The sequence below is a fragment of the Opisthorchis viverrini genome (genome assembly GCF_000715545.1).
Source record: "Opisthorchis viverrini unplaced genomic scaffold opera_v5_189, whole genome shotgun sequence".
NCBI classification, from domain to species: Eukaryota; Metazoa; Platyhelminthes; class Trematoda; order Opisthorchiida; family Opisthorchiidae; genus Opisthorchis; species Opisthorchis viverrini.
Window position 1 is genome coordinate 510,878 of NW_008751836.1, and position 22,691 is coordinate 533,568.

At 44.3% G+C, this 22,691-nt stretch overlaps 2 protein-coding genes across 2 annotated transcripts in view; one reads left to right on the top strand and one right to left on the bottom strand.

Moving 5' to 3' along the window:
• Positions 1 to 22,691, bottom strand: part of T265_07647 (hypothetical protein) — a gene marked incomplete at both ends in the record, with an annotated part of 86,038 nt that overhangs the window by 37,569 nt on the left and 25,778 nt on the right. Inside the window, 7 exons of the mRNA XM_009173220.1 lie at positions 924 to 1,086; positions 2,711 to 2,812; positions 9,263 to 9,358; positions 12,550 to 12,839; positions 13,801 to 14,213; positions 17,116 to 17,387; positions 19,698 to 19,826. Of these exons, the coding sequence (XP_009171484.1) occupies positions 924 to 1,086; positions 2,711 to 2,812; positions 9,263 to 9,358; positions 12,550 to 12,839; positions 13,801 to 14,213; positions 17,116 to 17,387; positions 19,698 to 19,826 (1,465 nt within the window). The remainder of the gene's footprint in view (positions 1 to 923; positions 1,087 to 2,710; positions 2,813 to 9,262; positions 9,359 to 12,549; positions 12,840 to 13,800; positions 14,214 to 17,115; positions 17,388 to 19,697; positions 19,827 to 22,691) is intronic.
• Positions 20,593 to 22,691, top strand: part of T265_07648 (hypothetical protein) — a gene marked incomplete at both ends in the record, with an annotated part of 8,215 nt that continues 6,116 nt past the window's right edge. The window contains one exon of the mRNA XM_009173221.1: positions 20,593 to 20,715. Coding sequence (XP_009171485.1) covers positions 20,593 to 20,715 — 123 coding nt within the window. The remainder of the gene's footprint in view (positions 20,716 to 22,691) is intronic.

Genomic DNA, 22,691 nt, shown 5'->3' on the forward strand with positions numbered 1-22,691 from the left:
CTATCCTAGGCTACATAATCGCCAAAGATAAGTTCAATCTGGCCAAGAAAGGCTCATCGATTGTGCATAGTGTGACCAGCAGCGCAGATGACATCAACCACTAAAAGTGACTTCTAAATAATAGTAAAACTTGAACTAAGGCTTACAGAATGCCCACCGTAAAGCCTCCTTCTTGGGAATGGGTCAGATATTCGAATAACGAGAAAGTATTGCAACTCGGGTTTTGCAGGGTAATAAAGGAAAACCTTCATGTCATTACAATCGTTTCCGTAAGAAGAATGCCTACTCTTGGGACATTTCTCCACACGGGGAAATACTGAACTAGCTGCCAAAACAAAACAGCACCTGACATATACAACGTTTAGTGGCAACATTGTAGTTCGCTTGGAGAAAAGAATTACAACCGTCGTGCTATGTAGCCTGCAAAAAATATAGACTCCACTCGGACCAAGACCGAAGCGGAACTTTGCTCCATGCAGCTGTTTTACATTTAGTGCCAAGACGAAAAAACTCACGTTCCAGCAAAATCGGCTTGAAAACCTACCTGGTGGCAATGTTTGCGCAAACACTACAAAGAATGAATTATTCGACCGGGAGATGGTTTGAACATAGTCGGCGTAAAAGACCTGTGGAGAGCCGCTGTTACAATGAACGGAGTGAAATTAGGATGTCATTTTATCAGTCTGTAATCAACGGATCCTTCTACCAGATGGGCCCCTGCCTCACCTTTTTCCATGTAAAACTAATTTCAGTATCCCAAAGCCACCTGTGGGCCAAGTTGACCCACGGTTCTGGTGTGTCAATGCAATAAAATAACGCTACACGAGGTAAGGTTAAAGCTCCCCAAAAACGGATGTACACCGGGTTCTATTATCCCCAGCTGTGCAGGTCAAACACAAAGCCAGACTATGATGAAGACTTACCACTGACATTGTCCTCATTTACCATTCGGTGCCCCTCCTCGCTTCGGCTGTCCTGGCCATGCCAGAAAATATCCAAGTTACAGTGAGTGACAGCATCTGAGCGAGAGATTGCTGATCCAGGAAATTGCTCGTGCATCGATCCCAAACGCGTGTCAAGGACAATCTGTAAAAAATCACGTGTATACTCACGATTTACCAACTACATCCCAGGGAGCATTTTTTAAATTCGGACCACAGTTTTCCTTCATTTCCCTACCTATTCAAAGGTTCGGTTTGGTAAATAAAGAAGTTCCTCTACCAGGTTGTGTGGAAACACGAAGGAAGCATCGCAACAAGAATGTCTAGCTCGTTTTGAAAGCCATAGGAAACCGGTCGATGGCACTCAAAACCCAAACTAGATGTCCCAGGAAAGTTGGAAATACCTGGGATAGCAGTGGTGAACGGAATCATCGGGAATTCATTCTCCAGTTCAGTCCATGTTGTTTGAAAAAAGGAGGGACGCTGACGGACAACGAAGTGGGCAACTGCAACTCAGAGAAACACAGACGCCAGCACATGTAACCAGAATTTGCCTAGCGACGGCAAAAACTAGATCCTGAAGATTGAGCAGGTGAACCTGCAGAGAGAGGTCCACGTTGTAACCCTTATGTGAGTGCAAAATATGCTGAGCAGCGGACATTTGTGTTTGGGAACCTGACAGCATGTGCGTATTCAAATTATTTGCCAAAAGTAGCCAATCCTATACGCCTACAGACGTCATACGTAAGATGAATTTTCCGGTAGTATGGCACAAACGGAAAACCTGAAATCACGGTTCATGGATTCCTTCATCTATGGGCATTGAGGTCCCGACTTCACGGTTAGTTGAGCACACAAAAATCGAGTTTATCCTACTGGCACACTTGATAATAACAGCAAAGGCACCAATCAATGCATACGGTTCAACGAATACGGTCTCCCCCAGGCACATGTTTGCTCGACGAAGCCTACCAAGCTAACCAGTCGGAGATTGAATACCTCTTGAGTCACGAGTTGCGCTTCACAACCCGGACACAGTGTGTTGAGTAGACGTGTGAGCAAGCGTTGCATTCTACATAATCACAACACTTCCAAACACGACTTATGACTACGAGTAGAATAAGGGGGAGTAAAAAAAATTGCGTGCTATAAGACAGAGGTGAACTGAGTGTTGAAGAGTAACTAAACGAAAAGTCTAAGGTCAGAACAGCGTAATGAGATAAGATGACGGCCGATGTGGCATGAGAATATTGTTAGTTGTGTAGGTCATGGTTGTACGAGGGCTGGGATACTGCCAGGGCGCCCACACCTAGACAGGAGGACGATTAGGGTCATCAACCAAAGCCTTGGGCTCAAAAGCCTAACCGCAAGGCAGCGGTGTTTGGCGGGAAATGCAAATGCATTACCATTTCTACGGAACAAGTCGCCACATGTTCCAACCCCCAACCTGGAGGGCCAGGAGACTGTGTTCGTCAGACCTCTAACCATTGACCAACCTGGTATGAGAGACTCTGTGAGTGTCGCGGGACACTCTCCAGTATAGCTCAATGGATCGCTGAGGTGCGCAAACCGTCACACCACGGTAAGGTCCAGTCTCTTCGTGACTGGAGATAAGATGACAAAATCCGAGATTACGAATCTTCTGAAAAAACCTTCCTCAAAACTTTCTAAAATCTTTCTCGCAAGCGAATATAGGGTACATAGGGGTTCCAGATAGAAATAAAAACAGGAAGTGGGCAATTCAGCAAAACAAATGAAAAGTCGCTAACCTTTTCAATATGGCAAATCACAGTAGACTCGGAAGCGTCGTAGGAAGCAATCACCCTTTGATTGGTACATCCGTCCAAACAGGAAAAGTGTTTTAGCGGTTGCTATTTCGAGGGAGAGAACGGTTGAATAACAAACATAATTAAATGGAATAGTGCTCAAATTTGATTAGTATGAAGTCTTTTCCATAAAATCCTTCCTTCATCGGGGAGGATTACGGTCAGTATTGTCTGTTCTGGAAGTGGAGTCCTACCCCAAAAATTGGTCTCCTCCCTGGATAGAGGCCATCTTCCTAGAGGGTTCTGTGAACTAGATCATTGGATTAATGAGCGAAATGCTATTACTCTAAAAGTTACAGGGAAATACGACAATTTCGACCCCATTATTCATCACCATGGACCATAAATGGGGAAATGCGAAAAATATTCGTCACGGTAGTTGACTTCTGTATAACCTTGTTGAGCAAGGATATTAAACGGCTCTGCGCATACCTGATATCGTCTAATAAGCAAGATCATTCAACTTTCCGTACAAATGAGTGGTCCCATGGCTCGGGCTTAATACTGCAAATCATGATACGTACCGTGGTGCGAGAATTTAACCAGGAAAATCTCAAACAAGAGTGAGCTCAGTTGCTCAATAAACACTTGGCTGCGTTGCTGGCTATCCAACTGACAAGGTCAACCCTTTGGACGATCATGTGACGGGAAATAAGATGGTTCGATTCCTCAGAAGCGAAGCGAAGGTGGTTTAGTTCGGTCGGAAAGAAATCGCCGGACACTACGGAGCTGACATAATGGTCACTGTAAAGTGACGCCAAAGATTAATGGGACCATAGAGATTTCGCTAGCTGTTTCCTGGGAGTACTTCCGTAGATCAGGTGCGTCCTCATTCGCGCAGTCATAAGCCGCACTGTAAGTAAAATAGATTATGTTACCTTGCCCCCGGATGTCTTTCCAATTCCCATGATACCACGCAAGCTTACTCTATCGCGGACAAATCCAGCCTGGTCATGATCCACTAAACTCACCTAACAATCAGTCGTCGCGTACGCTTTCTCCTAAGGGCCAGTGAAAACCTACAATTTTTTATAGTGCAAGCATAGAAAACACCAAGATGTCCACAATTTAGTCTAAACTTAACCGGGTCGAAAACCGACTATGATGTACATCGGTCTACATAGCGACGATGTGAAGGTTAATTCATCCAATCATGGGTTACTTTCAACAAGAGGAGTATGATAATCGGTAGAATTTATATTTACCAACTTGTGGTAAAAATGTTCTTTAGTTGGTGGCCGATTTGAGAACAACCAGGCAAACCATCCAAAAAAGAACCTGTGAATGACCAGCAAACGAGGATGGTTTGTAGATAAAGGTAGCAGAACACCTTAATCAGCTAGTAAGATTAGGCGAACAGATTAAGCATTTAGCCTCACAGTAATAACCTATGTTTGTTGCCAGTTGTGAGAATAATATTTCGAGTAAGGGAGGGGAGCAGCATGAAGCGCGGACAAACGTATTTTTAAATAAAGGATTACTGGACTTGAGGTTCGTTCCGTCATTACACAAAACTAGGAACATGGTCGATCCACTAGAACAGGGATTTCCTGCTCAGAAAAAAGCACCGATCAGGTCACATGAACGGTCTGCAATGAAAAGGGTCATCATATTCCACTGACCGAGGTATCAAGAAAACACAATTCAAGGTAGGGATAAACTGACTGGGGACGTCGCCGAACATCACGACCTGACCTGTGAACAATGTGGTCTGCTTAATGTCGCTTCTAGCCTTGTCAGATCCTAGTCAAACCACTCAGGATATGAGTGTATTCTTGTCACACAAAGCCATTACCAGCAAACTCAGCTGCGCCGGTCATTTCCGTCTCCCTGGATGGAGACCCCGAGACGGGCAGCCACAACCAAAGTACGACGAGTACGCGGGTATGTGATCGAGCTGGTTCTATGATGTTCGCCAGATAGCTTATCCGCATAAATCCAGTGCAAATGCAGGAAAATAATTGATCACCATAAAGATGAAAAAAAGAAATGCAGGCCAAAAAGATCGAACGGTGTCACACCGTTGATTAGTGCCGAGTGCACGAATGACATGACTGGAGCTAAGGACAATGAAAGAGTGGGAGTCAAGTTGGAGAGGATGTTAGCAGTAACTTGTTTCCACTTGTTCGGCCTGCTTGGGGAGCAAATAGGGTGACCGACTTGATGGTATCAAGCAACGACCGATTTGGAATGACCAGACTTTTATTTGTGAAGTTCAAAGTGCATGTGAGAAAGGATACCGTCACGCCACTACAACCTAGATAGCCGGGGCTCCCGACCATAATATTAACTAAGGCCTGAATGCTGTTGTCGCCAGTGAAAGATTAACAGAATTGTCCAAATTCAAGGGCATAAGCTGACAAATGCGCTGAAACGCGTCACCCTGAAAGCCAGTAGACTTAGTTAAATCTATAAACTTTGACCAGCCTGATAGGAAAAACTGTCATAAAGACAATCCACAGCATAGCTCAGTAGCTCACGGAGCAGCACACACTATTAGGCCAGGACAAGCTCCAGTCCCTTTGTGATGATGAAATACAATGGTAGATTGGAAAAGCATTCACAATCATTCTGATCTTGAGTCTCCAGGGATACGTGTCCACAATTCTAACGGTTAAAGCAATGACGGGTGAACTAATCTCGTTTATGTTTGTCGGTTCTGCGGAAAGGAATTCCAAAACTATAGCCAAGAAGTAGTTCGCTGTAGACAAACCCTCCGGAACCCTAAAATTAAACGGAACATCCGCATAACAAGAACATGACGATTCGTCCTTATGGATGATATAGTTTGTGAGTGAGCTTCAAGGGATTTATGTACTATTGCCTGTCATAAACCTTAAACTCATCGTCAAGGTCCTCAAACCAACTCAGGTATAAACACGCCCATAATGCGAGCAGCCTGATACGCGTCTGGTTACAGGATGCAAAGTGAGTGTCGACGACTCTTGGTCTTTGCCGAGGGAGCTTTGCTGATACAATGGAAGTGGTTCCTCAAGTGACAGAAAGTTTGCTGTGGGAGACACCTGCCCAAAAATAGGCTACTCCTCTGAAGAGGACAAAACAACATTACTGGTCAGAGAAATTCGGTAAAGAAGAGGTCATTAATCTGAAATGACCAGTTCAATGAACAGTGTCAAGATGATTAATGTCAATGGTTGTCAAAATGTTGAGATCAGCGATTCCAGCTTCTCACAGTTTGTGATTAATTATACTTCGTGTGCGAAAGTACTACTCGTTGGACACGGTGTGAGGGAATGCACATTAATCTGTTTGGGATCATTCAAACAAACACAGCCACATCCTCACCCCAATGCCACCATAAGCAGGTGCGCCATTTGTATGGGGTCACGTGAGATGCGGTTGGAAAACTGTAGAAATCTGGTGATCAGAATGGTCAAGACGAAGGAAACAATGATCTTAAGAATGACAAAACAGCTAAGCAGTGCTGCTTGGCTTTTCAGAACAGATTGGTTCGGCTTCATCCGGACAGTTGTGCACAACCGTTAAGTGAATCTCCACTATTCTGATCAAATACAGGACTACATCTTTAGAAGAAATATCTAAGGATGATCTCAGAGAGAAACAGTTCCCGCAATCCATAATTCATTATAATAAGAATATAGAAAGTCATCCTTATTAGAAGGATACATCTATGGGACTCCTAAAAGTAGGACACTCATGGCGATTCCAAAAATCCAAGAGGAATGTATAGGCTGATCCTCCGGTATGCCATGCAGGAACCCGTCGATATATACTCACTAGAAAAGGCAGACTGTACCGAGCTTTACTCGTCAAAGACCACGAACTGAGAGGCCATGTACAGTTTTATGAACTTGAATGTGTGAGCGCATGTATTGGCCCTAAATTAGTCACCATATCTTTCTGTAACCATTATGCGACCAAATGAACCCACTAAGCCAGCATGATATGAACGCCAGTCATCATTCATTAATTGTAAACTATGTCTAGCGACATACAAGGGGGTTTTAACGACCTCGGTTGCTCATGGGGGCGAGATGGCCCAAGTTGTTAGAGCGCGAATTTACTGACCGGAAGATCCGTGGTCCTCTGCCTCTCGACTTCCCCTGTCTAGGCTTGGGCAACCTGGCAGTATCCCAGCCCTCGTGCTTCTTCGGATGGCATGGCAGCTAGGCACCGGAAAGGTGCTACAGCTGAACACTTTCTTTCTTCTTTTTTCGGTTACTCATCAACCGACAAAGGATACGCGCGACGATAAACCCGTTTTTAATTGGACAAAAGTATTTAACACGTCCTTTACCAGAGCAAAAAGCATTCCCGAGACATTCCGAACAACGTTCTACCTCGATATTCGGAAGAGTAAGTCCTTGGATGGAGTTCCTTAATATACCAAAACCTAACGGGTTGGTTGCATTCACTTACGCCCGTGTCATAACCATGACCTACAGGTGCTTTCACTTTTAATGTCACAGGTAACGCAAGCATCATAGATTATGGGATGCTCCACCCTCCACCATGGACCAGTGCAGATGATATATCTTGGAAGGCTTTGTTTGATGGACAGTTGTCAATAATTTGTAATGTTGTGATCTGTTCAGGTTTTCGACGCCATTCACTTTTTCGGAAAGGCTAAAGTGTGACCGGTCTCACCCAAATAGTGCTTCAATTTCTGAGAGCACTAGAAGATGGAGTGTTTACGCGTTCTGAAGAACATGTACTTCGCCTGGTAGCGAACTGAAGTATAAGCTTGGCACGTGCAAGTGTATGTTATGTATCGCCTGTGGCTTTAGCCTCAGCGACTACAATTTCTGCAATTATCATGTGAACAGCCCAGCCGTAGACGTATCAACGTGTGGTCTGACAGTATGTGACTATCATTCGGGCGTCGCGTCTTAATTGTTTCTTAAGTGTTGGGAGTATGTGTTGTTAACCACAAGGTGATTGATGGTCGCCAAATTAACAGACCTGGCGCCATTCTCACAGCTTTGAACCAAACTGGTCAAATACGTTACGCTTACTTTTGTCAAGTTTTCTCGCCCTAGTACTCTAGTCAATGCAGTGCGTCTTGAAAACTTGCTGATTATCTGTTACAGTTGCTCAGGAGAGCTAACTGTGAGGATTGAACCTGATACGGACGTCGGATCTTATACGGTAAGCACTGTCAGGTTCACCGGGGTATATTTGAAACGAGTCAATGTAATCATTGATGACATTGGAGTCCAGCTTATAAGCGCTTACTGATGAGGAAACCGCCATGAGGCAACGCCATGAAGGTTTGGGTTGTCGAATGGTCCACTGTGAAGGAGCTTTCGAGAAACTTCTTTTCTAGGAATCTGAATTCACCGAGCATTCCAATCACTAACACACAATTTATTCATTGTTTGACATTCCGGCGTTTTCGATCAAAGACACAGCCCGGACGGAGTGTGTCAGTTTCAGAGACTGTAGCGTGAAAGGGATAGATTGCACAGGGTATTATCACCGAGGTTGCATAGGGGTTGGTTACAGGTTACACACCCGGCCAGACCTTGTTTGAGGGTTCAGTTCTGAGCTTCGTACGATCAAGTGCGATCCGTAATGCAGCAGGAAACGTACAGAGGACGGTTGAACACGGCGATCATTATCATACCCGTTAGAATCTGACGGTAAGTTCACTGATGGACCAAATCGTTAGCCAGGTAAGAGCGTACGACACCCAATTCCACTGTTTCATTTCGGTGAGAATGCGGTGAGTAGGACTTCACCAGAAGAGTAGCAGGCATTTTAATGGTGCAATGACCGTTTCTCCAAGACACCTGCCATGAGCCACATTGAGTCCTTGAAGTAGAGACATCACCGAATAAGAGAACAGGTTATTTTATTGAACGAGTTGCGTCTCCGACTTTATTTTACCGCAGATTTTACAAATTGAATCCTGATGAATGTAGAATCGACGCATCCCATTTTGTTGCACTCTTCTGACGGAATTTACAGCATTTCTAACATGAGCACAGAGAACCCGTCAGTGGATATTCGAATTTGGATTTCTGCTTTAGTCCCACGTACTCCAAACACATTTGTGACTTATCAAGCTCCACTTTCGCGTAGGTGTGAATACCCCTCTGCCTCACTGGTATTTTATGGATATTTAATGGATATAACACAACGATAGATGATGATGACAATGAATAACCGCTTCTGTACGTCACACAAATTTGTCACCCGAAGGGAGTTGATTGTGTTCCTCACAATCCTCTGCCGTATGAGTTAATAAGCCTAATGATTTGTCCAAAACGTTTTTTCACTATCGAATGTCCTTAAGAAGATGCTCTAAGAAGGCAGCATGTAAGTAGGTTTCAAAGACAACATTCGGAACGCTACTTCGGTCCTACGGACAGGAGTTCACATGCAGAAAAGTCTGAAGGCCCTGGGGTTGTGTGGCTAAACAACAGCGTTCCGAGACCTGTTCCTACACCAACAAGTTATATAGTGCAATGTCGTTGAAATTCAATGAGCGAGATCACAACTCAAACTTACCCGTATGTTATGTACACGGAACTTGGCCGAAAGGGTCGAACCACTCAGCAAGGTAAGTTGTCCCTCTTCTGACTTGAAACTGGGACACTTAGGGCCCTGGAACGGAGTGAAAAACTATGAGCTGCATAGGAGGGATGTCAGCTTTTGTGGAGAAAAATGGTGAGATCCTATACAAAAATGGTTGTTCGACAAACAGATCACCACTGATTCATAAGTGTGATGAATGGTTCATTTGTTGTCCTCCTCTTAGTCACAAGAAACGAGAAACAAAAGCGGTGTGTCAAAATAAGCACTGCTGGTTGTCTGATGTGGTCGTCGGGCCGATAGTCTGGCAATTTCATTGAGAACTATGCTGATTAAAACATGGCTGCAAACCCATCAAGAACACCGGAGAATTGCACTAGAACGAAATGCAAAGAATTTTGACGAAACATTATACAATGAAATGATTCACCCCATGAAACTCTACTCAGGAATGATCCGACATTTTGAAGCACAAACCAATGTTAGTTTCAAACACGTACTGAAAACTGTTTCGTCTATATACTTAACAACTGATAAGACATTTCATCACAGTCAGGCCACAGAAAAGTCTAACATAGAGAAAATACTGAGGAACCAACAATCAAGCCTGAATGTGGGATGCAAACTGTGTAGACCAAAGGTCAAAACCATGCAGCGAGGATTCTCCATCTGCATCGGCTGGCTTCGAAATAGTTGCACCTCTAATCCGAAGTACAACGTCCTAAACAAGACAGGCTTACTTCAGGTTTAACAAGTACGGGACGAGGTCACCAAATAAACTGAATAGACAGTAGACGTGCGACGTGATTCGCCCGCTATGTGAGGCCTGCAGCACATACGTACGTCTGACAAGAGACCCGACCTTCCAGCTCAACGACTGGCTAGTCCTCCAATCAAACAGTCGTACTGCACCGATAATCATCCTTTTAGAAGGTTCATGCCGTTGTTGCATTCAAAACGGATCACTTTATTGGACGAATCCAAGGCCCCTTTGCCTAATATGGAGAGTTACAATGCGAACACAGCGCAGATCAACAAGAGTAAGAGGGCCATCTTCCTAACTCCGGTCCAATTTTGACTAACGAAGACAATATTTGACGACTTTATCCAATTTCGCGGTAGATGACAGTGTTTTTGAGACGAAAAAAACTGGACAGACTAGGTTGAATAGGACCAAGTGGGTGACTAATACCAAGAAATTACTAAGAGAAAAAGTCCTACAATAGATTCGCTACACTCAATAGGATACCAAGAATATATAACCTTTGAACGGTACTTCATCTTAAGAAGATAACCTGTTGATAGACTCAGAGAAGGGTAGTATCTCCGGAAGCGAAAATTAAGATTCCCTCTATAAAACGCACTGAATGACTCAAAAATATACAGTCGCGAACTTTGTGACAAGTCGGTCGATTGAGTACCATGAGCGGCCATTGTTGAAGCTGATTCAGGTTCGGAATCGATTGGTTGGCCTTAAGAAACGTAGAAGTATGCAGAAAATGATAATCAGGTTCATGTCTTGGTGAGCCAGTCGGACTGAAAACAGAAGAGCTCGTCTCGACAAATAGTCTCATCTGTACATGAATTTGGTTTCCGTCAGGAGACTCAACTTAATCCAGCTGAATCTCCTATTTGTGATGGTACGCTTCAATTGAATGTGTTGCACCAGACAGCCTCATTTTGCACTTGATACGATATTCGACATACCACAGTACGCTATTATCCAGTTGAAGTTGCTGAAAACTCTTCGACAGTCCACGACCGGTTTCGCCCTTCCTGGGGCTCATCAGGTAGGTGCAATCTCCGAGTTTCCGTCGACCCTATGTTTTACTTGAACTAATTGAAAAATCAGCCTGCACGGTGCAGCACATTCAGTTGAAGTGGACTATCATGAAGGAGGGATTCAGCTGGATTTGGTTGTCGCCTAGCAAAAACCGAATTCGTGTTCAAATCAGAGTATTTGTCGAAATTTGGGTTGAAAAAGGACTTGAGGCTGATGGAAACTCGGGAACTGGTGAACGCTAAGAGTGAAAGCGGTCGCGGGCTGCCGAAAACTTTTAGCAACATTATGAGTAGTGTGTTACGTCTGAATGAACTCGCTTTTTATCCCAAGTTCTCATGCGTACTGCAAATCAGTTACTTTGTGGAGATGACTGGGTGTGTGGGACAGTCAGGAGGAACAATGACCGCCGGGACAGAGTAGGTAGAATCGGGTCAGCATGGTAACCAAACTATACTCACTCTAATGAGTGCATGCGCGCGCACGTGACCGGCAGCACTGATGCTTTCACACGCTATCACGCGATATGTGGCTGCCACATGAGAACTGGTGTTTGTACGGAGTGTAGAAGCCAATTTGGCAACAAGCCAGTTATCACGCCCCCTTGCCTGAAAATAAGACCTGTCATGGAATTCCACTGTATGTCTGCGTGCAGACATGCACCGAGGGGCCAGAGAGCTACGGTATTCAGAATTTAACCACTTTTGCTGAGGGCAAGCAACACTGAGTAGACGAACCTATGCCAGCCACTTGGCCACTTGGATAACCGAAGCAGGAGATCAGCATCACAATCGTTGGTCTCAATACCTTGTTAACGCCCAGTTATTTCATACATAAGAAAAGCAAGTCCAAGCCACATATCGTCCAACCACATCAGTGAGTGTGCGCTCCAATAATATGCCGTTTTGAGCCTACCAAGTGCAGATGGACCCTGTGTCGTAGCGGCTGTCTCCGTACGGAAAGTCCAGAAATGAAAAGAACAGTAGTGAACAAGGACAAGTTGGTAACGACGAAAGGCAGAAAACTGTTGCTGTCCGATATCTCAAACAGCTTGAGCGCGGCGCATGCACGTCCAGCCAGAAAAAGGGGCTAAAGACAGGAGAATTCAACAGAAGTAAAATCAGATGAAAGAGTTAGGGACAATGAGTGGGGGAGCTTGATGTTAGCAGAATATAGGAATCCAACTAAATACAATTATAGTAAGTTGGGAGACCGTGAATGCCAGATCTAGGGATCACCAGAGCCTCTCATTCGCAAGCAAATTATTTCCATCAAAGAAGTTGAATATTAACCATGCACTTGAGAGCACGCGAAACCGAAGTAAAACAGAAGTCGGGAATTTGAGTAAGACCACCTTCGACTGTCCACACATGGTTCTTGGGGCAGAATACATACCAGCAACAAATTAACTGCATGCCATCAAATAGATATCCGGCCACCATTCGACATACAAATCGTCGACATCATGGTGGAAATGACTTACCGTTGTACTCATCACTACGACAGTCGAGTCGTCTCCACCTGCAGTCAAAGAAGAACCAGGACAGAAAGCAGGAGAGTGTGTTCCCTGAGGCATTCCGACGGCAGAGACACATTGATCATCCAGCAGACACCAGGCGCAGCCAAACAGACTTTGTGAACATTGACGGCAATCATTTAGACGCCGGCAGTCATAGACAGCAAACATTCCTGGCGCTAATGCAGGCCAGTGAGCTTCCGATGGATGGCCAGTTGAATCAACCCACTCAAGCCACAGAACGATAGGGACAGACGCTGAAGAAAACGGCGATGCAAATCACTTGAGTGAGAAGCGTGTAACAAGAAAATTGATTGTAAAATCATGGAGAGATTCATTCCGAAGCATCCCTTTTCTACAGGCTTTTACAGGATTTCCACTGTCCATAGTTGAACGAAAAACCGTCATGTTCAGCGAGGAACAATATAACTGAGCTTCATTACAAAGAAAAAAACGGTTTGTGTAGGAACTAGTAAAACCGAAAGGAAATCGAAGTAACACGGGGATTTTCCTAATTCTACCTGTTTCGTTGGTTGAGCTGTTGAGTAAACACAGTGCAAAATTAGGTTATTTAGTGAGTTTTTTAGTGTCCGAGACAAATAGTAACGGTGATGATTATCACCAACTCCACAATAGTGGGACCCTACGGGTGTGGCTTGAAAACATCCCAAAAGAGTTTGAGTAAACAACAAGACTTCTTCTCCTCAATCATCCCCCGAGCTCAGTGCATAAAGAAGCCTTTTCAGTTAGATGTATTGTCCTGAATCGCAAAGAACTTGAGAGGGGTAACTGTGAAACAAGATGACTGACCTAATTAGAAGCACCCACTTATAGCGTAACAAGGTCAAAGCCTGTTCTGTAAATTTGCACCGCAAGGAAAAAGAAACGTAACCAAACGGTCGCGCTTACAAATCTACAGATAGAATACGAGAATGAAGATAGCTATGAGTTACACAGTAATTGCTGAGTAAATTATGCCTGCAACGGATGAGTTACATGACTAACCGTTTCGTCTAGTTTTGTTACAAGGTCATTCACCTTAAATTGTTTCACACTGGTGACCGACTAAAGTGATTGAAATGTTGATATCCAAACATGTCTTTTCGTTGTGTTTGTCAAATGGATCACAGAAATACTGTGCTTGAGATGACGAGTATCACACCAGCCTACAACCAGAACGAAATAAATGCGATTCCTGTGCAGTTAACCAAGACCTACCTTGTCCTTTTGGTACCGCAGGAAGTTTTGATAAAGGGAGCGAAAAGCACTGCACTTCACTTGCATCCGGCTCGCTGAGGATGAATTTGGCGCTAGTTTTCCCTAGTAGACGCCCAGTTGGCACGACCCCAACGAGTAGCTCGTTGACTTCCGATTGGAGAAGAGAACCGGTCAACAGTGCGGTAGAGTCTAACATGGAAGTGGGGGCACCCCGAAACGCACAAGAGAGCTGGAGTTTTTCCGCGCTGAGCGAATCTCGTATTGTTGGTGGCCATAACCGGTGCAGATCCCTCGCCAAGTCACCGTCAAGCTTCAGCATGATTGTATGTTGATTGAATGTTTCGTCCAGGGGAGAAGAACTTGAATCCATTCGTTGTACTCCCGTGGGGCTGAGTTGTTTTATGACAGGACATCTGTGATAAAAACGAAACGCAAAAATAACTGATTATTAAAATATTGTATTGTATTGTATTGTATTGTATTGTATTGTATTGTATTGTATTGTATTGTATTGTATTGTATTGTATTGTATTGTATTGTGGTTCCTTCTGATTATGACGGTGGTCGTTAAAAGATTAGGCAATCCCATAAATTAGAGCCGAAATAGCAGAAGCACAACACGTTGACGGGGACTTCGATTTTCAGGTTGTTCTCTCTAGCTTATCATTTTAGCTAGGGGATTTCTCAACTTCACTGAGGACAAAAACATCCGTTCAGCAGTAACAAACTTTCGGTGCCTAGCTACCATGCTAACATGAAGCATGAGGGCTGGGATACTGCCAGGTTACCCAAGTCTAGACAGGAGAACCCTGCAAAGGCAGGATTCGAACCACGGACCATCCGGTTAGTAAATTCGAGCTCTAACCACTGATCTATCTACTCTCACTACGGTGTGATCCGACTTCGGCCTCCAACAGACAGTTTCCTAACTACATCGGTTGATCGTCATTCCACCGATGTACATTACCCAGTATTCAAACCAGTTCTCTTCTGTCATACCGACCATATGGAAGATCATGCTCTATGATGACGATAGTGCACATTAAAAGGGTCAGAAAAACGTCAGTCCCAATACAAATACCACAGGCGAACTTAATCATATGCCTCGATAGAGGGGTTTAATGGTAGAAACGTAAACTGCTGCCTATCAATTGAATCAGCAAGCTAAGCTATGAATCAGACTTCCCACAATTTGTCCCGAACTTCTCACGGCAACTCAAGAAGTGATTTTTACAATTCCGTAAGAGGGGGTCAGGAGTGACGCGGTAAATAGGGAATTGATGCTGAGAAGCTAACCAGGGACTTTCGTCGCGCTCTGGTGTCAGTATCTCCCACTCGCTTCCTTCTTCTTTTCAAACACAGCTTGCCAATTCCCAACTTGAAGTGCTACCATTATTAGAAGAACGCATCGCTATCCTCTGCATCCCTCATTCATGTTTATGCTGGAAGGTCGGTTGTGATTGACTGCATCTGTTTTCTGTACTATTAGCAAACAGGACAAGTATGGGCAAACTCTGCAACGCCTCTATATAGCTGCGGTCACAACAGGTCGTCACGGGCGATGTACATTTGATCATGTGTGTGTCACCTGTAGTGGTTGGTACCGATGTTCTGTCGGCACATACGGAAATTTATGGGTCTCCAAGTCGTTGTGCATACTCATTTTGGCCATCAACCTTCCATCTTATGCTTGCAGCTAAGGTGACTTCGCTTCGGAATTCAATTTGGTCTTTAGATGCTGGCTGCCTCTTGGGATACCGTACCAATCACTTGGTAGTTCGTTATCCCTTGGTTGACTAGTATAACCGAATTCACGAGTATGGTTTTGCTTAGAAGTCTGCCAACCTTGTTCGAAGGTAATGATGTGCGGACGTTGTTGTGTGAATTCGGAAGGGTATCAGCTTGAAATTGCGCGTCCGATATCGTTAGGTACGCTATTTGCTGATCCATCAAAGGCAGTCTGCTGACTGGAAAAATGAAAGGATACGACCATCAACTATAAATGAGTTCGAGAAGCTCTGTTACCTGGGTCCTCAAAGAATAAGAACAGTTTTTAGGGGACAGCATATAATCCGGTTAGGGACACCATGCCGTATTATGAATACCTGCTGCGATAGCTACATTTTGGTTTTCATGAAGCGAATTCAGCTAGAACAGTGCGACTAGTCCGTGACCAGTTTATCAAGAGCCTGTTATTGATAACCAAGGGAACTTTGGGGTCGCATTTGTATGTGGAATGGGCGATATGAGGCGAATGATGGTGTTCGTAAAGCATACATCAAAAGCTGCGTTGATGAACAGCCGGAAAGAACAGCAGCAGCAGCGACAGCGGAAGTAGTCGTAGTAGTTAGTGGAATGTCACAACCCCAAGAAAATCCCAGGAATCATTGGCCAGGGACTATACCCAGGATTGTGGTAAAAACTGACAGGTTTTCACAGAAAGCAGTTATCCATACGGGGACGGGGGCATTGATCACGGGGAAAGCAGTAAAAGGACTAATCAAATCGTGCGACATCAATGTGCGGACAGTAAGCGGGACTCGGACATGCGTTCGGGGATGGTGAACGGTCACTGTTCAAGTAGGCGATGCTGGCAATCGATAGAATGAACAAAACTGTTATTGGAGTAGACCTGTTGAGAAGACTGCCAGGTTTTATTGATCTCTAGAATGATGTCATATCCATGGACCACATCAATACCCTTACCTCGTGTCCGATAAACAAGAAAAGAATGGCGCTACTCCAAATAGCCTGATTATCAAAGCCAGTACGTGAGAGGATTTGTGAAGGCATACTCAGGTCTTTTCCGAAGTCATGATTAAAAATGTTTTTAACTGGATAAAGAATGTGATAGGACGTCAGCCCGAAACAAATTGCAGTCTGCTACAGTGGACAACACCGCGAAAACTCATATCCGAGTTTCAGAGGCAAACGGAAAAATACCGGGGAAAGGCATGGCCAAATTTGCAGATTAAGAGGTTCGATGGGATGTATCGGTTATGTGCTGATTTTCTGGGAATGAACAAGGAGTTGATCAACGACACCTTGACCATGCTAACAATTGTCGTTACAATATTTCTAATATATGTTGCTTCCTGTTCTCTGTGTAATATTTTGTACCCAGTAGAATTGCAACAGTTGAAAATTTACCGTCGTGCGTGCAATAAAAGCAATTGTCAAATTTAACTAGCGTCTTGCAGTTTGCTTGCTGTAGAATGGTAAAAGCAGCCTCCCTTCCCCTCCCGCAGGTGGATCATGAGCATCACTGTGCAGGGAAGTGCGAAGGGACCTGAAATATAAAAGAAAACCGGTTACCTGTCAATAGAAGCACTATAAGCCAACCAAGTGAACGCCGATGTTGATTCAGGTGTTGCCGTCCGCGGTGTGTTCACATTTGGGCTACATCGGTTGTTCCGAGGCTTGGTGCTTTCGGCATGCCGTGTTCGATTTTCACCCAAAGAACGACATTCCGCAAGGGGGAGACATCGGCCTTCGATAACGCACCAGCCGCAAAAGGGATCACGAGCCTTGATACAAGCGGCGCACGTTAAGTGCACATCACAATTGGCCAAATTCACGCGAACTACCTAGAGAATGGGAGGCGGTACCAGAATACATACTTGGCGGGGGTTCGCCAGGATGCATAAACTAGGCTCAAAATGTAACAAGATTTCATTCACGAATACGGTTCAAGAAAGCCTTTCATGAGTTCTCTTTCCGGTAAACTAATGTAAACCAGGCGATTGCCAAGATATCACAAGAAAGGCCTGCCCACAATTATCAGCCCAACCTAGAGAATAGTATCGTATGATACACCAATTCAAAGCGATAAAGTCACATCAGAATACCTATTAAGTATGATTCACAAGTTACATTTGCTTAAAGCTCCAAAAACGGGGTAATGCGACTAGGTCTTCGGATGTCCAATGAAGTTACTAATAGGGTCGTACTAGCTTCCTCGGACATTGTGGTGTACACAGTGCAAACAGTTCGAGCAGATGATCGCAGGCAACAAGTGACAAGCGGGAATTTCGTTTTGCTGATGTCAAGACAGACGCAAGGAATGCGTAGTCAACCGCTGGTATTTGGTCACATATCTCAGGCAAGGGGTATTCTGTCTGAAATGAGATCCACTGACAAAACAAACCCCGCTTTCATCAAAATGAACCAAACCTGAATAATTCGGGAAACGTCGAAAAGGCATTTTCATGACACACAATGAATGGAATAAGTGATCCCCGATTGTCAAACACAGACTCCCGAATAGGAAAGTGACATTTTTGTTATACAATTGTGATGCGCGTTGAGAAGTAGACCGTCAGCAAAAGAATAAAACACAATATAATTGTTAGTCATTGGATGATTTCAGGTAATTCGTCACTAAAAACAACAGAAATTCAATCCGACTGGGTAAAACAGCATAACTAAACATGTTAACCAGCTGTCAGTCGCCAGAAGCATCAACTATGAGTCATCACGTTTTTTTACAATGAGATGCGATGAACCCTGCCTATAGAGTGGGCAGTTATCAACTATCACGTATCGAGCTCCACGTATCAATAGCTAAATGTTTGTGCTTTCACAAACGTTTGAAGCTTGGTGGTTGTACCGTCAAGTCCTGACGGGTTTCAATGAAATGCTCGCAAAATTAGGACAAAGTGATCGACAGGACGTGACTATAAACTTGCGACGTACCCGATTCGGCTGCGAGCGGGACGCGTGCGCACCGCAGCCACTACATATTTAGCTTCTACGGTAACTCAACACGCCGAACCGAACAGATGGTCGAATAATGGTGACATCACTAATAAGCCTCGTGCATGACTTCGTGCTGTTAACTTCCATAAACCTTTAGTCTGGAATAGCTTACCTACGTGCCTGAGTTCCCTGTTCGTCCATTTCATTTCAGTCTTTCCGCTGTGAAAAAACCTGTTAAGATCGAGATTGGTACAGCGATCGTGTGATGTAGAGATGAACCAATGACCTACACAAACCCAGTTCTCAAACATTATGTTTCAAATCCAGGCAGGGACTCCCTATTTCGATTCAGCAACACTCCTGTTTCACGCATCATTCGACCTATAAACGAAGAACATGCGTTGAAATACAGTCATCCGGAAATTACGTGGTATTACGTCAAGCAGAACACGCGTGTTATTTGCTTCTTGTAATCGTGCTACTTCGTAGCTTCGTGAAATTTACGCTTGACGTAAGAATACGATTGATTAGTGGCGGATCTGAACACAGAAATGCAGAGGGGATTGGGGCGATGAAGGAAGTATTGACAAGGCATTGCTTCTCTCCCGTCGTCGACAGATGCATCGTCTCATCTTGAAAGGTGTGCTAAGTCTGCACTATCTCAACCCAATGACAGAAGCATCAATCGCATGTTTTTCTCACCATAAAAGTACACCTTTCCAGCGTTGAACTGACCGGGGGGATGAGACGGCGGTGACATGAAAGATGTTATCAACATTGACGGGGTAGGAAGGACGCTCATTGTGTGAAGCGGAAATGGGGAATTAACACTGATATTAGTGAGTGATACTCCCGACAAGGGCGATAGGTTGTGATCCATGTTTGTCTCACGGAGAGCACACGCGTGACAGGAACCCAACGTAGGAATAGAGTGGATGATGATAACGATGGAGAACCCACATGATTATCACTCACATTGAAAAACAGCGGGCATCAGCCAAAGAATACGACACACTAGCTCAATACAATTGATTTTTCTCAGCAATGAACTAAAAACAACGATTCCAACAGGTTTAGATATTTGCGCACTTTGAGTGAACGGCCCACCAAGAACGGTTGCAGTTGAATAAATAGTCTGAAGAACAGAAGCGTACAATGTGAACACACTTCATTGGCTTTATCTGTCCAAAGCGACTTACCTTCTCCTGAGTCGTAGCGTAGGCTATCGTCCCCGTTATATCGAGAGCCACACTGGTGACCGGTCTTCTGTCCGGATCGAGCTGCAAGGCGTCCAAACGACGCGACTGGCTCACATCGGTCACCTCGTACTATCGGAGGAAAATGTAGCAGGGGGAATCAATTATGCTAACTATACTATGACCAGGTAGCCTGAAAAAATACCAAAATTGAAGGAAGACATGGAGATTTGATACTAGTGAAAACGAGTTCGTCGATGTGTGCTGGTACGGCGCTCCCCGAATGGAGACCAACGGGGATGTGCCCAAGACCTTCTGTCATTGGTCATTTGCAAATGTTCTCGACTGCCTTTGTGAGGGCTTGACAAAACTTTTCACTGACCGAATTGAGTGCCCCAGCATCGCATATACAACCAAGCTACATTATCACCATCGCGCGCTTGTACAACGGTTGTCACACCATTACTTGTACAAGTACAACCTTGTAGTCCTCATGCCACGAAACCGGTAATAATGTGAGAGGGAAGCATCCTACGAAAATGAGAAAATGGAAAACTCGAAAAATTCCATTTTTGGCGTTTTTTTGTAGCAGTCGTGTTGCGGCTGTGTAGTGTGTTTCAAAACGCAAAGACGCTATACTTCCAGTCACCCTGTATCCAGAAAAACACATTGGCATAAAAGAACAGTGCAGTAACAGCATGGAAACACTAGCTGTTTTGGCGCGACAGTTGATCGTTAAGTCCAGGCAAATGGAGAAGAGAATAACCACTGTGGTAATTTCTTAACGGGTAAAAGTGGCCATTTTTGAAATTAGAAAGTGTCCCGTGTATAGCTCTGTGGGAGAAAATGAAAAAAAAACCACAAAGAAAGACTTTCCGCACCGCGAAACAAGTGTTCCATGAAGTCTATTCAAACGGCTCTGGCGGACCAGCTGGTAGCCTCGAGTAAGGAGGCACTTACAAGACTGAATGGTACTGTGTTCAACTCGTTGTCAAACACGAGTCAAGCGAAGGATAATAAGGTGAGGGCTTGTTAGATAAATGAAAGAGGTATGCTTGATGTGTGATTTAAGCAATAGTCCACTATCGGGTTAGCACTCACCGTATTCGATTACCATAACAGGAAGTTCATACGCTTAAGCAAGCGGTTAGCTTTCCGATTGTTTTCTTACTCTTACTCCAAAGTGGTATTTACAAGGGACCTCTCTCGAGTCAACCAACTAACTTAAGGTAAAAGTAAAATGGGTGTGTTGGGTTTAGGAAAGCATACAAATTAAAAGAAATTCTATGAACTATGGTTCTTCAAGAAACAAAATAACCTACTTCTAGTCCAGTTCTCGAACAGGAACAGTAAACTCATTCAGTAGTGAAACACAACACCCTTTCTCCATAAAAAATTCGAAAGAGCCTTGTGAATTCGATCGTGCTGGCATTCACGATAAATATGTATGGCCATATCGGAGACGTCATGGCGAGCTTTACTGTGCCACAAAAGTCCCTGGATAATCTTCAAGAGCAACATAAATGTCGAACACCAATACTTCACTAGCACGCAGCTGTGCTAATCTACTTCTAGAAAGTTCTTGTGGTATGTAGAGCACGTGACCAAAATTGGTCTTAGATGCGGTGCTTAAATCATCTGGAGACAAAATCAACCCTATCCTGAAAGACCGAAAATAGGGAATGCATAAAGTGATGTTCTCTTGATTATGGTGGTCCCTAGGTACACGGAAGCCCACGTTCAGCTAGTCAGAACAAGCTTAGAACCAACCGGAGAGTCATTATCACTGGTAAAATTCAATACAAAATATTAGTGAGTGCAAATGGGTTACCAGGTTGACAGAGTTTGGCGGGATAAAGAATCAGTCCGCAGGATCTCGCTCTCTAACAGTATGCTAAATCAGTTATGTGGTGTGGTTGAGCGAATAAGTTATGCGACTGATTGGTTAAAAGGGATAGTCCGTGGTTGGGGGTCGGGTTTGCGGTCAGGTTCACTTTTTCCGTGATCTGTGTGGATGATTCAATGCCACTACAAACAAGTTAGGTAAGCAGTGCACGAATTTCGACCCGTTTGGACCATGCAGTCTACTGATAAATGCTGTTAGCCTGGCCTTACCTACGTACACGGTCAAAATGGTCGGTCCCAGAAAACATGTCTATAAAATATAACCCCTGTACCAGGACTACTTCGTTCCGCATTCGTGGAGTTCATCCTTGCGGGAATGAGTGAAACTATTCCCATTACTAAATGGTCCACATGTCCAAATTCTACCAGCCGGTTTTAAGAAAATGACTCGAGTAAATTTAGGGACCGACAGTGCCGATCAAGTGGGGAAAAGTTAGGGCTATGTCTGGTGTGTAAGTCTGTGGGTAGAGTTTGGAGTTAACGAGACTAAATACAGTTTCGAGACAGTGGACCCCATAGAGAGTATGGAACCCCAGACCCAACCGCAGCGTTCGTCACGTTAGGTATCCACATCACGTAACCAACCCAGTGTAATTGCTTCTTAAGACTCATTAATACTGTAGGGAACATAAACTGACAAAACCGACTCCGGTTTGTAACGACGGTCTGAGCTGTCACACTCCTGGCGACGAATCTCCCAGTCACCAGACGCTAAAAAATCGCACTTACCAACCCCCTCTGGAAGTCGAACAACTTCACACTTCAACGCTAGAAAACACAGGCCAAATCGCCCAGCTTTCAGAGGAACGTTTACGGTCCCGGCTACTGTCCCATGAACTGACCGTTAGATGGAAGGTGGATACTGTAGAAGCCACCCGAAAAAGCAAAAAAAGTCGAAAGACTGGAAGCACTTATAGAATACCGTTTTTTTCGCAATGTGGCTTGTCAAGAGGACTGTCGCATTCGTGAAAGCCCATAATTGTGAAAGTGCGAACGAAACACAGTCGCATGGTACGGGGGTCCAAACTGCGGATAAACATTTCGGCTATCATAAATTAACGCACGTTTGAAATCACAGTATAACACGTTCAC